This window comes from Cetorhinus maximus, chromosome 19 (assembly GCF_964194155.1).
Source record: "Cetorhinus maximus chromosome 19, sCetMax3.hap1.1, whole genome shotgun sequence".
NCBI classification, from domain to species: domain Eukaryota; kingdom Metazoa; phylum Chordata; class Chondrichthyes; order Lamniformes; family Cetorhinidae; genus Cetorhinus; species Cetorhinus maximus.
This window is the reverse complement of record NC_135897.1, coordinates 91027064-91040642: the sequence shown is the minus strand read 5'-3', so window position 1 is coordinate 91040642 and position 13579 is coordinate 91027064. Positions and strand designations below refer to the sequence as shown.

Sequence of the window (13579 nt, the reverse complement as noted above, 5' to 3'; positions counted from 1 at the left end):
CACTGGAGTGCAGGCTTAAATTTTAAGCTCAAGCCTCTGGAGTGGGTCTTGAGCCCACAAACCACTGAGAGTTATCAATTGAGTTAAGCTAGCACAGCATTAGCAAGGGGAAGGGATATGAATGTAAGTACTGGCCAATTACTGAAAGTGTCCAGTAAGTAGGAAATTACCAAGAAACCCAACCTGGCGCAGGGATATATTTGTATATAAGTTAAGCCCCTTTTAATATATCATTACTGAGGCCAGATTTGGAACTCTGACTGGAACTTTGGTCTTTCAGTTTTCAAAAGAACAATGATGTGTTGGATCGAGTTCAGAAACGAGTGCCAAATCCCCGCTGCTCTGACAGGAAGGGACACTAGAGTTGGCAAAATGGGCAAAAGGAGATTGGAAGGGGTAAACCAGATCTTTAAAGCCCTTCGCAGCAGAGGTAACAAATAAAAGTAGGTTATTTGGACATGAAGTAAAATGGAGGAAGCATTGCGATACACATATATAAGACTTAAGAAAAGCAAGAAAATAAGATAACAAGAACAACACTTGCATTTATATAGCACCTTTAACATAGTAAAGGCCTTCACAGGAGTGATTATCAAGCAAAATTTGACACCAAGCTGCACAAGTCAATATTAGGACAGGTGACTAAAAGCTTGGTCAAAGAGATATTGATTTAGAAAGTGTCATAAGGAGGTGAGAGAGAAGTAAAGAAATTTAGGGATGGAATTCCCAAGCGTGAGGCCCAGGTAGCTGAAGGGACAGCTTGAAATCAGGGTCAGGATTTTTTTTGTGCCTATTTATGAAACAGACTTTCCAGCGAATCCATTTGATCGCACTACAATTCTGCCATTCCTTCGTTAAAGGGACTAAGTTTCTTAATGTGGACAATGTGCGTTGATGGGACTCAGTTACCAACCTTGTGCCTCCCCACCCCGCCCCAACCATGTGTCCTCACGAAGGCAATTTCACTGACCAGCGACATTAACAGTTCGGAGGAGCTGTGTATTCCAAACTGAGAGCATTTGGGTTGTAGTGTGGCATCTTCCCTGTTGCCCTGTCTATGTGCTGTGTAGTGAATGGTCTGTTGGAGCACAAGAACAAAAGGAATAGGAGCAGGAGTAGACCATATGACCCATCGAGAGGCTGCCCCACCATTCATTATGATCATGGCTGACCCCGGGCTCCAACTCCAGTTTCTCGCCCATATAGCTGTTAATTTCTGAGATACCAAAGATCTGTCTCTCCCAGCCTTCAATGTATTCAACAATGGAGCATCCACAACCCTCTAGCCTAGAGATTTCCAAAGATTCACAACCCTTTGAGTGAAGTAAATTTCTCTGCATCCCAATCCTAAATGATTGTCCCCTTATCCAGAGACTGTGCCCCCATGTTTTAGATTCTCTGACCAGCAGAAACAGCCCCTGAATGTCTAGTCTATCTAGCCCCTTCAGAATTTTGTAGGTTTCAATGAGATCGCCTCTCACTCTTCTAAACTCCAGACAGTGTAAGCCCAATTTACTCAGCCTCTCATCATAGGACAACCCCCTCATCTCAGGAACCACTTTGGTGAACCTTCACTGTATCGCTTGTAATGCAAGTATATCCTTTCTTAAATGTGGAGACCAAAACTGCAGACAGTATTCCAGATATGGTCTCATCAAAACCCTGTACAGCTGTAGCAAGACTTCTTTATTCCTGTGCTCCAATCCCCTTGCAATAAAAGCCAACATGCCATTTGCCTTGCTAATTGCTCACTGCACCTGCATGCTAACCTCCTGTGTTCCTTGTATGAGCACACCCAAGTCTCTTTGAACATCAACAGTTGAATGTTTCACACCTTTTAAAAAATATTCTGCTTTTCTATTCTTACAACCGATGTGAATAACATCGCAATTCCCTTACGTTATACTCCATCTACCATTTTGTTGCCCAGTGACTTAAATTGTCTATATCTCTTTACAGCCTCTTTGTGTTCTCCCCACAGCTTAACTTTCCACCTAGCTTGGTATCATCAGCAAACTTAGATACATTACTCTCTTTCTCTTCATCTAAGTCATTTATTTGGATTGTAAATTGCTGAGGCCCCAGCACTGATCCTTATGGTACTCCACTATTCACTGCCTGCCAACTTGAAAAGGCCTCATTTATGCTCACTCCCTGCTTTCTATTATTAACCAATCCTTAATCCGTGCTAATATATTACCCCAACTCTGTCTTGCCTATTAACCTTTTGTGTGACACCTTATCGAATGCCTTTTGGCAATCCAAGTATACTACATCTACAGGTTCCCCTTTATCTACCCTGCTAGGTACATCCTCAAAACACTCTAAGATATTTATCAAACAGGATTTCCCTTTAGTAAAACCATGTTGACTTGTTCTAATCATACTGTGCTTTTCTAAGTGCATTGTTAAGACTTCCTTAATAATAGATTCCAGCATTTCTCCAACAACTGATGTTAGGCTCACTGGTCTGGAGTCCACTGTTTGCTGTCTCCCTCCTTTCTTAAAAAGTGTTGTAATATTTACCAACTTCCAATTTGATGGGACCATTCCAAATCTAAGGGATTTTGGAAAGTCAAAGCTAGCACATCCACTATCTCTACAGCTATCTCCTTTAGAACCCTAGGGTGTAGGCCATCAGGTTCCAGGGATTTGGCAGATTTTAGTCCCTTAAGTTTCTCAAATACTTTTTCTCTGCCGATATTAATTTCTTTAATTTCATCACTCTTTTAGCCCATAGGTTACCCCCTATTTCTGGTATGGAAACTGTGTCTTCTATTGTGAAGAGAGAGACAAAATATTTGTTCAATGTGTCTGCCATTTCCTCATTCCCCATGACAATTTTTCCTATCTCTGTTTCTAAGGAACCATTTACTTTAGCTACTCTCTTCCTTTTTATATACTTGTAAAAACTCTTACAATCTGTTTTTATATTTCTGGCTAGTTTATGCTCATATTCTTTTTCTCCCTCTTTTTATCAAATTTTTGGTGGGCCTCTGCTGGTCTCTAAAACAGTCCCAATCCTCAGACTTGCTACTGTTTTTTTTGCAACATTATCTTTTAATCTAATACTATCCTTAACTTCCTGAATGAGCCACGGATAGGTCTTTCTTGCTGAGTTTTTAGTATTTTTGTTGAACATTTTTAATTGTTTCTTTCAATGCTCCCCACTGTTCATTTACCTCCATACCTTTTAGTCTACCAAAATTGGCTTTGTTTAAGTTCAAGAATCTTGTTTGTGATTGGACTATGTAACTTTCAAACTTAACATGGTATTATGATCACTGTTTCCCAGTGGATCTTTTACTGTGACGTTACTTATTAACCTTGCTTCATTACACAATGTTAGATCTAAGATAGCTTTATCCCTCATGGGTTCCACAACATATTGTTCCAAGAAGCTGTCACAAAAACATCCTACAAACACATCTTTTAGACCATTCTTGCCAATTTGATTGTCCCAGTCTATATGAAGATTAAAGGACCCACAATTATTACATTTCCTTTGTTGCAAGCTCCAATAATTTCTTGTTTAATGCTCTGCCAAATGGGATAAGTACTGTTAAGGGGCCTATAAACTCCTCCCACCAGTTTTTTCTGACCCTTGCTATTCCTAATTTCTGCCCATACTGATTATGCTTCATGATCTTCTGAGGCCAGGACCTTTCTCACTAATGTCCTTCTGTCATTCCTTACTATCGAGGCACCCTCCCCACCACCCACCCCGCCACCATCCTTTGCCATTCTGTCTGTTTTTTATGAAATATTGTGTACCCTGGAATGTTTATTTCCCAGCCTTGATCACCTGGATCACAACTGGATCCTCCCCTTCCCACTCCAAGTCCCTCTCCAGCTGTGAGCAGATGTCTTTATCCCTGGCACCAAAGCAGGCAACACAACCTTTGGAGCCCTCGGTCCCAGCCACAGGGAACAGTATCCATCCCCTTGACTGTGCAGTCTCCTGTCACAACTACATTCCTCTTTGCTCCTCCCAATTGAATGGCATCCTTCACCATAGTGCCATGGTCATCCACCTTGCAGTCCTCCTGCTCATCCACACAAGTAACGAGCACCCCATACCTGTTGGACAAAGTCAGGGGCTGAGGCTCCTCCATCACTACACGCTGGTTCCCCTTACCTGCCTGATTCGCAGTTACATCCTGTCCCAGACCATTCACCAACTCTAAAGTTCTGCCTGGCCCAAGGGGTGTGACCACCTCCTTGAATAAAGTGTCCAGGTAACTTGCTCCTCCCTGATGCATCGCAGTGCCTGCAGCTCAGTGGCTCTGGGCTGAAGATCCTCAGGCTGCAGATACTTACTGTTTGCTTTGGATTGTGCTGGTAGCCAGCAGTGCCCACCTTCTTCAGTCGCAACACATCAACTGCCCTGCCAACTTTATTATGTGTTCATTATTTTATGACTTTTTTCTTAATTAATTTATCATTAATAAACCCGACTACTCCCAATAAGCTTTACTACTGCTAGTAGACCTTACAACTACTAATTATACATTACAAATACTCATAAATTACACAAGTTTTGAAAGATAAATGAGCAATATACTCACCAACAAATTAGTTATCTGTTTCCCTGTAACATCACTGATTTTTCTCCAAACGCGGTCAGTCCATAAACCCAGTTTCTCCCCCTCCACCCCTCTCCCCTGCTCCCCACCCCCCCTCCACACGCTTCATCCTTCTCGCACTGTTTTAAGCCTGGAATTTTATTTTAGCGTCGACTATGTTGTGCTTTATTGTTTACGCCAGTAACCAAAAAGAATAGGTGGGGGGCTGGAAGAGTTGGGAACAATTGAGGTAAAAATCAAAAATCAACATTTTTTTCAAATATTTCTTAAGCTCAGCGTGCACTTAAACTCAGCTAGAAACGGGACATTTTATTGTGATAGATATTCTCTTAATGAATTCTCTTAATACCTACTTAATTCTCTTAGCACATTCACTAATGCACCATAAAATGAACTGTTGGTGCAGTGAGGAGGCTCTTCTTAGTTAGGGTCTGATGCATGTTAAGCAGACAGTGTAGAGGGAGCTTTACTCTGTATCTAACCCTGTGCTGTACCTGTCTTGGGAGTGTTTGATGGGGACAGTGTAGAGGGAGCTTTACTCTGTATCTAACCCCATGCTGTACCTGTCCTGGGAGTATTTGATGGGGACAGTGTAGAGGGAGCTTTACTCTGTATCTAACCCCATGCTGTACCTGACCTGGGAGTGTTTGATGGGGACAGTATAGAGGGAGCTTTACTCTGTATCTAACCCCGTGCTGTACCTGTCCTGGGAGTGTTTGATGGGGACAGTGTAGAGGGAGCTTTACTCTGTATGTAACCCCATGCTGTACCTGTCCTGGGAGTGTTTGATGGGGACAGTGTAGAGGGAGAATTACTCTGTATCTAACCCCGTGCTGTACCTGTCCTGACAGTGCTTAAAACCTGCACTCTCTGCTGAAATAGAGAGGTATTTCTTTTATCCAGCGACTAACATCCCACCTGATTAGCAAAAATAAGTTACACTAAAAATAAATGTTATAAAAATATTTTGGAAACTTTCAATAATTGCTGACTTCATGACAACATTGAATTCGTCTTTTTGTGTTTTTGTGTGAGTGTTAAGCATTAATATTCATCCATCAAATATTAATGTGTAACACTTGCACAATCATCAATTATTAATATGTGGGATTTTCAGAGTCAGTGAATATTAATGTGTTAGGTCCATACCTTTTGATGGCTCACATGGTGACAGGATGTTTTTCAAATTCCTGTATCTTCCGCTTTAATCACAACTTGGTCTCTTTTAAGTGCCAGTAGCTTGCAGGTCTCAGCTATAGTGCAGTGGGTAGTACTCCTACTTCTGAAACAGAGGTCCTGGGTTCATGTCTCACCTTAGACACTTGAGGGCATATGCCAGGCTGACACTCCCAGTTCACTTCTGAGGGAAGGTTGCACTGTCTAAGTGCTGTCTCTCAGATGAGACATTAAACCATGTCCCTGTCTTTCAGGTAGATGGAAAGATCCCCATGGCACTGTTTCAAAGAAGAGCAGGTGCATCCTCCCCAATGTCCTGCAGCTAATAATTTACCCTTCACCAATCGCTGAGACAGATTATATCCAGTCATTATCATATTGTTGTTTGTGGGAGTTTGCTGTGCACAAATTGGCTGTCATGTTTCCAACAGCAGTGACTATATTCCAAAAGCACTTGACTTGCTGAAAATTGTTTTGTGACCTCCTGAGGTTGTTAAAGGTGCTACATAAATGCAACTTATACCTCTTATTTATACAGCCCTTTTAATACAGTAAAATGTAGCATGGCGCTTCTGAGGAGCATAATCGGACAAAAATTAACAGGGTTTTAAATGCAAAAATCAGAGATGAAATATACACACAATAACTAATTGACGCTAAGCTCTGTTGTTACAAAAACCTGTCGGTTGTAGGAGGAAAGGAAGTGGGAGGTGAGGGAATGAATCAGTTGGAATGGAAGATCTGTGATTTGTTAAGACATAGGGAGCAGGACGATTGTGTAGGATAGGATATTCAGAGCTTAGGAGGAAGGAAGGAGTAGCATGAGTAGCATCGATATAGAAGAGAAAGGTATGCCAGAAAGAGGCTGTTTTGGTATAGTTCTCTTACCTGAGGCACAGCTGCACAAATTTAAGTGACAAGGAGTTAGTATGTTGGCAGAAAATGCCCTCTCAGCTCCTCCACAAGCCCTGGTTACATTTTTCATAGACTTAAACCATTAGTCCCCACACAACCGAACTGACCCCAGTTACCACTTCCACTGCAATCACTGGGAGGGGCAACATCAGAATGTATCATCTTAATTATCCAGGGGCCAAACAGCCAGTTCCCCCGGTGTGTTATTGGGGATGGGCAGGAAGGGAAGAAATGGAACATTAGCCACCTCAGTTTATTTGCGAATTAAACCTGAGCGGTGTGTTTCTGAATTTTCTCATCCTTATCATTAGTGCTACTCTTGCCCTTCAGGATTTAATGTTGTGACTGGTTCAGTGCAAAACCAATAACAATTTGTGATTTTATACGTCATGGGCTACAAATTCTTCTTGGCTCGTGGCATAAAGCTTGGGATATCAGATTAAGAACATAGGAAATAGGAGCAGGAGTAGGCCATTCGGCACCTCAAACCTGCCCCGCCTTTCAATAAGATCATGGCTGATCTGCCCCAGGACTCAATTCCTCTTTCGTGCCAGTTCCTCATAGCCCTCATCCCGCCGATATATCTCCTCTATCTATCTACCTCCTCTTGAAATACTTTCAGTGATCTAGCCTCCACAACTCTCTGGGGTAGAGAATTCCAGACATTCACGACCCTCTGGGAAAAGAAATTCCTTCGCATCTCAGTTTTAAATGAGTGTCCCCTTATTCTGTAACTATGTCCCCTGGTTCTAGATTCCCCCACTAGTGGAAAGATCTTCTCAACATCTACCCTGTCAAGCCCCCTCAGAATCTTGTATGTTTCGATAAGACCATCCCTCATTCCTCTAAATTCTAATGAATGAAGGCCTAACCTGTTTAACCGTTCCTGATAAGTCAACCCTTTCATCCCTGGAATCAGCCTAGTGAATCTCTTTTGAACTGTCTCCAGTGCCAGTATATCCTTTCTTAAATACGGAGACCAAAACTGTATACAGTATTCCAAGTGTGGCCTCACCAACACTTTGTACAGTTGTAACAAGACTTTCCTATTTTTAAATTCCAACCCCCTGGCAATACAGGCCAAAATTCCATTTACCTTCTTAATTACTTGCTGCCCCTGCATGCTAACTTTTTGTGTTTCATGCATAAGAACACCCAGATCCCTCTGTGCTGAACCTTTTTGGAGTGTCTTTCCATTAAAATAATAGTCTGCCTTTTGATTCTTCCTACCAAAGTGCATGACCTCACACTTTCCTACATTAAACTCCATCTGCCAAGTTTTTTCCCACTCACTCGACCTATCTACAGCTCTTTGCAGATTCTTTATGTCCTCATCACAACATGCCCTCCCACTTATTTTTGTGTCATCAGCAAATTTGGATACACTCTGCCCCCTCCTCCAAGTCATTAATATAGATAGTAAATAATTGGGGCCCTAAGACTGATCCTTGTGGCACTCCAGTAGTTACGTCTTTCCAAGCTGAAAAAGACCCATTAATCCTGACCCTCTGCCTTATGTGCATTAACCAATCCTCAATCCATGCCAATACATTACTAGGTTGTAAATTTTACCTCTCCTAACAATAATCCTTTCATTCCGTCAATTTTATTTAGTAATATAAACACATTGCTTGGCGTCTGTCAGCTAGATGCAAGATTTTACCCATACTTCTGAATGATTTATTCAACAAATGCAAATGTACTCTTTACATTTTCCTCTTTACGTTTATCTAATTAACATCTCAAAACTACAATACATCAAAGCACCCAGACTAGCTGGCTTTAATCCAATTAAAACACACATAGACACACCCACAGGCACAGACCATACTGCAATTACAATTTAAAAATAATTTCCAATAACATTATAGACATTAATATCTCTTCATGACAGCTGGACAGACTGGATGCAGGAATGATGTTTCCTCAGGCTGGGGGTCCAGAACAAGGGATCACAGTCTCAGGATACGAGGTAGACCATTTAGGACTGAGATGAGGAGAAACTTCTTAACTTAGAGGGTGGTGAACCTGTGGAATTCTCTACCATAGAAGGCTGTGGAGGCCAAGTCACTAAATATATTTAATAAGGAAATAGATTTCTAAACTCTAAGGGTGTCAAGGGGTATGGGGACAGAGCGGGAATATGGCGTTGAGATAGAGGATCAGCCATGATCATATTTGAATGGCAGAGCAGGCTCGAAGGGCCAAATGACCTACTTCTGCTCCTATTTTCTATGTCTACGTTTACATTACCCCCATTACCGTGAGCTCCTGTCTTGTGCAATAACCTTTTATGTGACACCTTATCGAATGCCTTCTGGAAATCCAAATATACTACATCTACCAGTTCCCCTTTATCAACTCTGCTTGTTATATCCTCAAAGAACTCTAGCAAATTTGTCAAACATGATTTCCCTGTCACAAAACCATGTTGACTCTGTTTGTTTGCATTAAGCTTTTCTAAATGTCCTGTTATTTCTTCCTTAATAATGGACACCAGCATTTTCCCAATGACAGATGTTAGGCTGACTGGCCTATAGTTTCCTGCTTTCGTCTCCCTCCCTTCTTGAACAGGGGAATCACATAAGCGGTTTTCCAATCCACCAGAACTCTCCCCGATTCCAGTGAGTTCTGGAATATTTCGACTAATGCCTTCACTATCTCTGCACCCACTCCTTTTAAAACCCTTGGTTGCAGGCCATCAGGTCCTGGCGACTTGTCTAACTTTAGCCCCATTAGTTTGTCAAATAATTTGTCCCATGTGATAGAGACTGTTACAAGATCTTTCCTCCCATTAGCTCCTTGCTTATCTGCTATCTTTGGGGTGTTTATAGTGTCCTCCACCGTGAAGACCAATGCAAAATATTGGTTTAAATTATCTGCCATTTCCCTGCTGCCATTATCAATTCCCCAGTTGCATCCTCCGAGGGTCCCACGCTCACTTTAGCCACTCTCTCTCTTCCTTTTTATATACCCTTAGAAGCTCTTGCTGTTTGTTTTTATATTTCTTGCCAATTTACTTTCATAATCAATTTTCTCCCTCTTTATAAGCTTTTCAATCACCCGCTGCTAGTTCCTAAAAAATTCCTAATCCCCTGGCTAGTTTTCGCCGCTTTGTATGCCTTAATTTTTGATTGGATACTCTCCTTGACCTCCTTTGTTAGCCATGGGTGGTTCATCCTTCTCCTTGAGACCTTTTTGACCGGGATAAATTTTTGCTGAGTGTTATGAAATATCTGCTTAAATGTCTGCCGCTGCTCATCCACTGACCTTCCCCTTAGTCTATTTTCCCAGCCCGCTTTAGACAACTCTTTCTTCATACCTCTGGAATTGCCCTTATTTAAGTTGAGGACACTGGTTTGAGACCTGAGTTGCTCGTCCTGAAACTGAATTTGAAATTCTACCATTTTGTGATTGCAACCCCCCGGAGGATCCTTAACTACGATATCTCTTATTAATCCCATGTCATTACACATTACTAGATCAAAAATAGCCTGTTCCCGGGTAGGCTCTGCAATGTATTGCTCTAAGAAACAACCCCTGATGCACTCTACAAATTTGTTTTCCATGTTACCCCTGCCAATCTATTTGCCCAGTCAATATGCAGATTAAAATCACCCATGACAACTGTAGCGCCCTTCTTACATGCCTCCATTATTTCCCAATTTATACTTTGTCCTACAGTGAGGCAAATCTTCAGGGGCCTATAGACGACTCCCACCCATAACTTCTTCCCCTTGCTATTCCTTATTCCCACCTAAACTGATTCCGCATCATAATCTATTGCACCTATATCACTACTCACCACTGCACTGATACCTTCCTTTATTAACAGAGCTACCCCACCTCCTTTTCCTTTTTGCCTATTTTTCTGGAACATCGAATACCCTTGAATATTGAGTTCCCAGTCTTGGTCACCCTGCAGCCACTCTGTAATAGCTATCAAGTCATATCCATTTATTTCTATTTGTGCCACCAACTCATCTATCTTGTCACAAATGTTGCCTGCATTCAGATAAAGAGCCTTAAGCTTTGACTTTTTACCATTATTGCTCATTCTGGTTCTGATTTCCGCTGCGCTCTCCTGCTTATATTTTCAGCCCCTTCCTATTGCACTTTGATTATTGTTTGCCTCTTCACTACCCTGCACCTCTGCTCTTTCGTTTCTTTTTGATTTTTAAACTTCCCTTCAATTGAACCCACACCCCCACTAATTAGTTTAAAGTCCTATCTACAACCCTAGTTATACAATTCGTCAGGACACTGGTCCCATCATGGTTCAAATGAAGCCCCTCCCAACAGAACAGCTCTCTCCTTCCCCAGTACTGGTGCCAGTGCCCCATGCATTGGAACCAATTTCTCACACACCAATCTTTGAGCCACGCATTTACCTCTCTAATCATATTTACCCTACGCCATTTGCATGTGGCTCAGGTAGTAATCCGGAGATTATTACCTTTGTGGTTCTGTTTTTTAATTTAACCCCGAGCTGCTCATAGTCCCTCAGCAGAACCTCTTCCTAAGTCCTACCTATGTCATTGATAATTACGTGGACCATAACAAATGGATCCTTCCCCTCCCACTCCAAGTTCCTCTCCAGCCCAGAAGAGATGTCCTTAACCTTGGCATCAGGTAGGCAACAACAAGCCTGTATTTGCTGCAGAGAACAGTATCTATTCCCCTAACTGTCCTATCCCCTATTACTACTACATTTCTCTTTTCTCCCCCTACTTGAATGGCGCTCTGTACCACACTGCTCATCCTCCCTGCAATCTGTGCCCTCATCCACACCGGGAGTAAGAGCCTCATACCCATTGGACAAGGGCACTGGCTGAGGCTCCTCCAAAGCTAAATTTTGGATCCCCATACCTGCCTCACTCGCAGTCACACCCTCCTGTCCCTGACCACAGTCCAAATTTGATGTAATTAATCTAAATGGCGTGACTGTCTCCTGAAACACAGCGTCCAGATGGCTCTCACCCTCCCTGATGTGTCGCAATGTCCGCAGCTCGGACTCCAGCTCATCAGCTCCGAGCCGAAGTTCCTCGAGCAGCCAACACTTGCTACAGAAATGGTCACCGTGGATCACACCGGTGTCCACCAGCTCCCACATACTGCAGCTGCAACACCTCACCTGCCTAGCCATCTCTATTCTATTTAATTAAATAGATTGGCGACCTGTAATAAACACTGCCTAATATTTAGTTCAATCGCAGTCAATGCAGCTAAATATATGGTACACCCAAGACAAATGGTGCACCATCCAAGACAAATTTCAACCCCCATGCATACAGTGTCTTTAACTTGGTAAAACATCCTCAGACACTATGCAGGAGTGATTTTCAAATAAAATATGACATGGAACCACACAAGGAGATATTAGGACTGGTGGCCAAAAGCTTGATCAAAGAGGCAGGTTTTAAGGAGTGACTTAAAGGAGGAGAGAGAGAGGTGGGGAGGTTCAGGGAGGGAATAACTGGAATAGATCACCAAAGAGGACATTGAAGCTGGCACTGGGGCAAGGGACAAGTAGATGTGTTTCTGGAGAGAGCAAGGGCTGAGAAACATTGTGGTCTTGGTGGTGTCGGAAACCGTTAAAGTAAAGGGTAGGCTTGTTTTGAACTGATGTGTAGGGAGAGTTCTCTTTAGTCAGGTTTAAACAAGAAGCAATGGTGCCATGAAGAAAACCTTTCTCACACAGCGAGGGGTTAGGATCTGGAATGCACTGGCTGAGAGTGTGGTGGAGGCAGGGTCAGTTGAGAGGGAATCGGATTATTTTCTCTAAAGGAAGAATGTGCAGGGCTACAGGAAGGAGGCGGAGTGGCACTAAATGAGTTGCCCCTTCAGAGAGCCAACACAGACACAATGGGCCGAATGGCTTCCTCCTGTGCTGTAACCGTTCTGTGACATTGAACTGCCTGCACTTGGCAATGTAAAAGCCTTTGCTCATTGCCCTGCAAGGAATTAACAGTTAGCCTTTTATTCTAATCAGAGTGAAGGTGCCTTCAAGGACTCTGATGGGAAATGTCACGGTTTTCACATGAGCCAGACGTAAGACTGGGCAGGAATTCCCCCAGTTACCAGGTTTTTTTGTCTCAGGGAACAAGTGGATCTGAGGTCGACCTCACATTGTTTTTCTCTTTTTTCTCTTTTCCAGTTTGCATGTACAGAGAGCCATCGATGCATGAAATCGGGGACAAAGCCGGACGCTCACGGAAGAGTTCAGGAACGCCAACCATGAACGGAGGCAAGGTAGTCAACCAAGAGGAGTCCACATAGCAGGAGCAAGGCATCAGCAAGCTGAACTGGACCCATATGCACAACTTACAAAATTAAACAAAAAGAATTTAATTAGAGAAAAAAAAATCCAGGAGAGAGGATTTTTTTGAACATGCAATCCTTTAGACGAACTGATGAAGCCATTGCCTGAAAGAGAAAAGAAACATTAAATCAGGACTTGATTTTCATTCTGTTTCCTCTTATGCAAAACTCTCCACTCTGTGGTAAACTCATCTACGAAACACTAAATAAAGAAAGAAACTTAACTCACGCTACACGTTTAAGATTTGAAACAAATATCCCTCAGAATCCAAAGGCCTTTCTTGCTTCTCAACTGTTGAAAACCTTAAAACTGAAGAGAGGATTTTGTTTAGAATCCACCACGTTTATTCCATTTTTCACGCGAGGAATCAGCCCATCACAGTCCATTCAGACAGCAGATGCAGGGCTCTGTGTTCTGGCGGTGTTAGCCACACCTTAACTGGGCCAACCAACGTTGTCACGATCCAGAACTTGCCATGTCATCTTAGCGATGCTCCAATACTAAGGGAGGAAAGGACACCTGGTCAAACATAAAGAGGATGTCCAACTCTTATTGTGTGTGAAGGCCACCACATCTTTTG

At 42.5% G+C, this 13579-nt stretch overlaps 1 protein-coding gene across 3 annotated transcripts in view; it reads left to right on the top strand.

Moving 5' to 3' along the window:
- fgf12a (fibroblast growth factor 12a) overlaps window positions 1-13222 on the top strand; it is a 230875-nt gene extending 217653 nt beyond the window's left edge. For all 3 annotated transcript variants that reach the window (XM_078564377.1, XM_078564375.1, XM_078564376.1), the window contains exon 5: window positions 12835-13222. In XM_078564377.1, coding sequence (XP_078420503.1) covers window positions 12835-12956 — 122 coding nt within the window. In that variant the 3' untranslated portion in view covers window positions 12957-13222. The remainder of the gene's footprint in view (window positions 1-12834) is intronic.
- The last annotated feature ends 357 nt before the right edge of the window (window positions 13223-13579 follow it).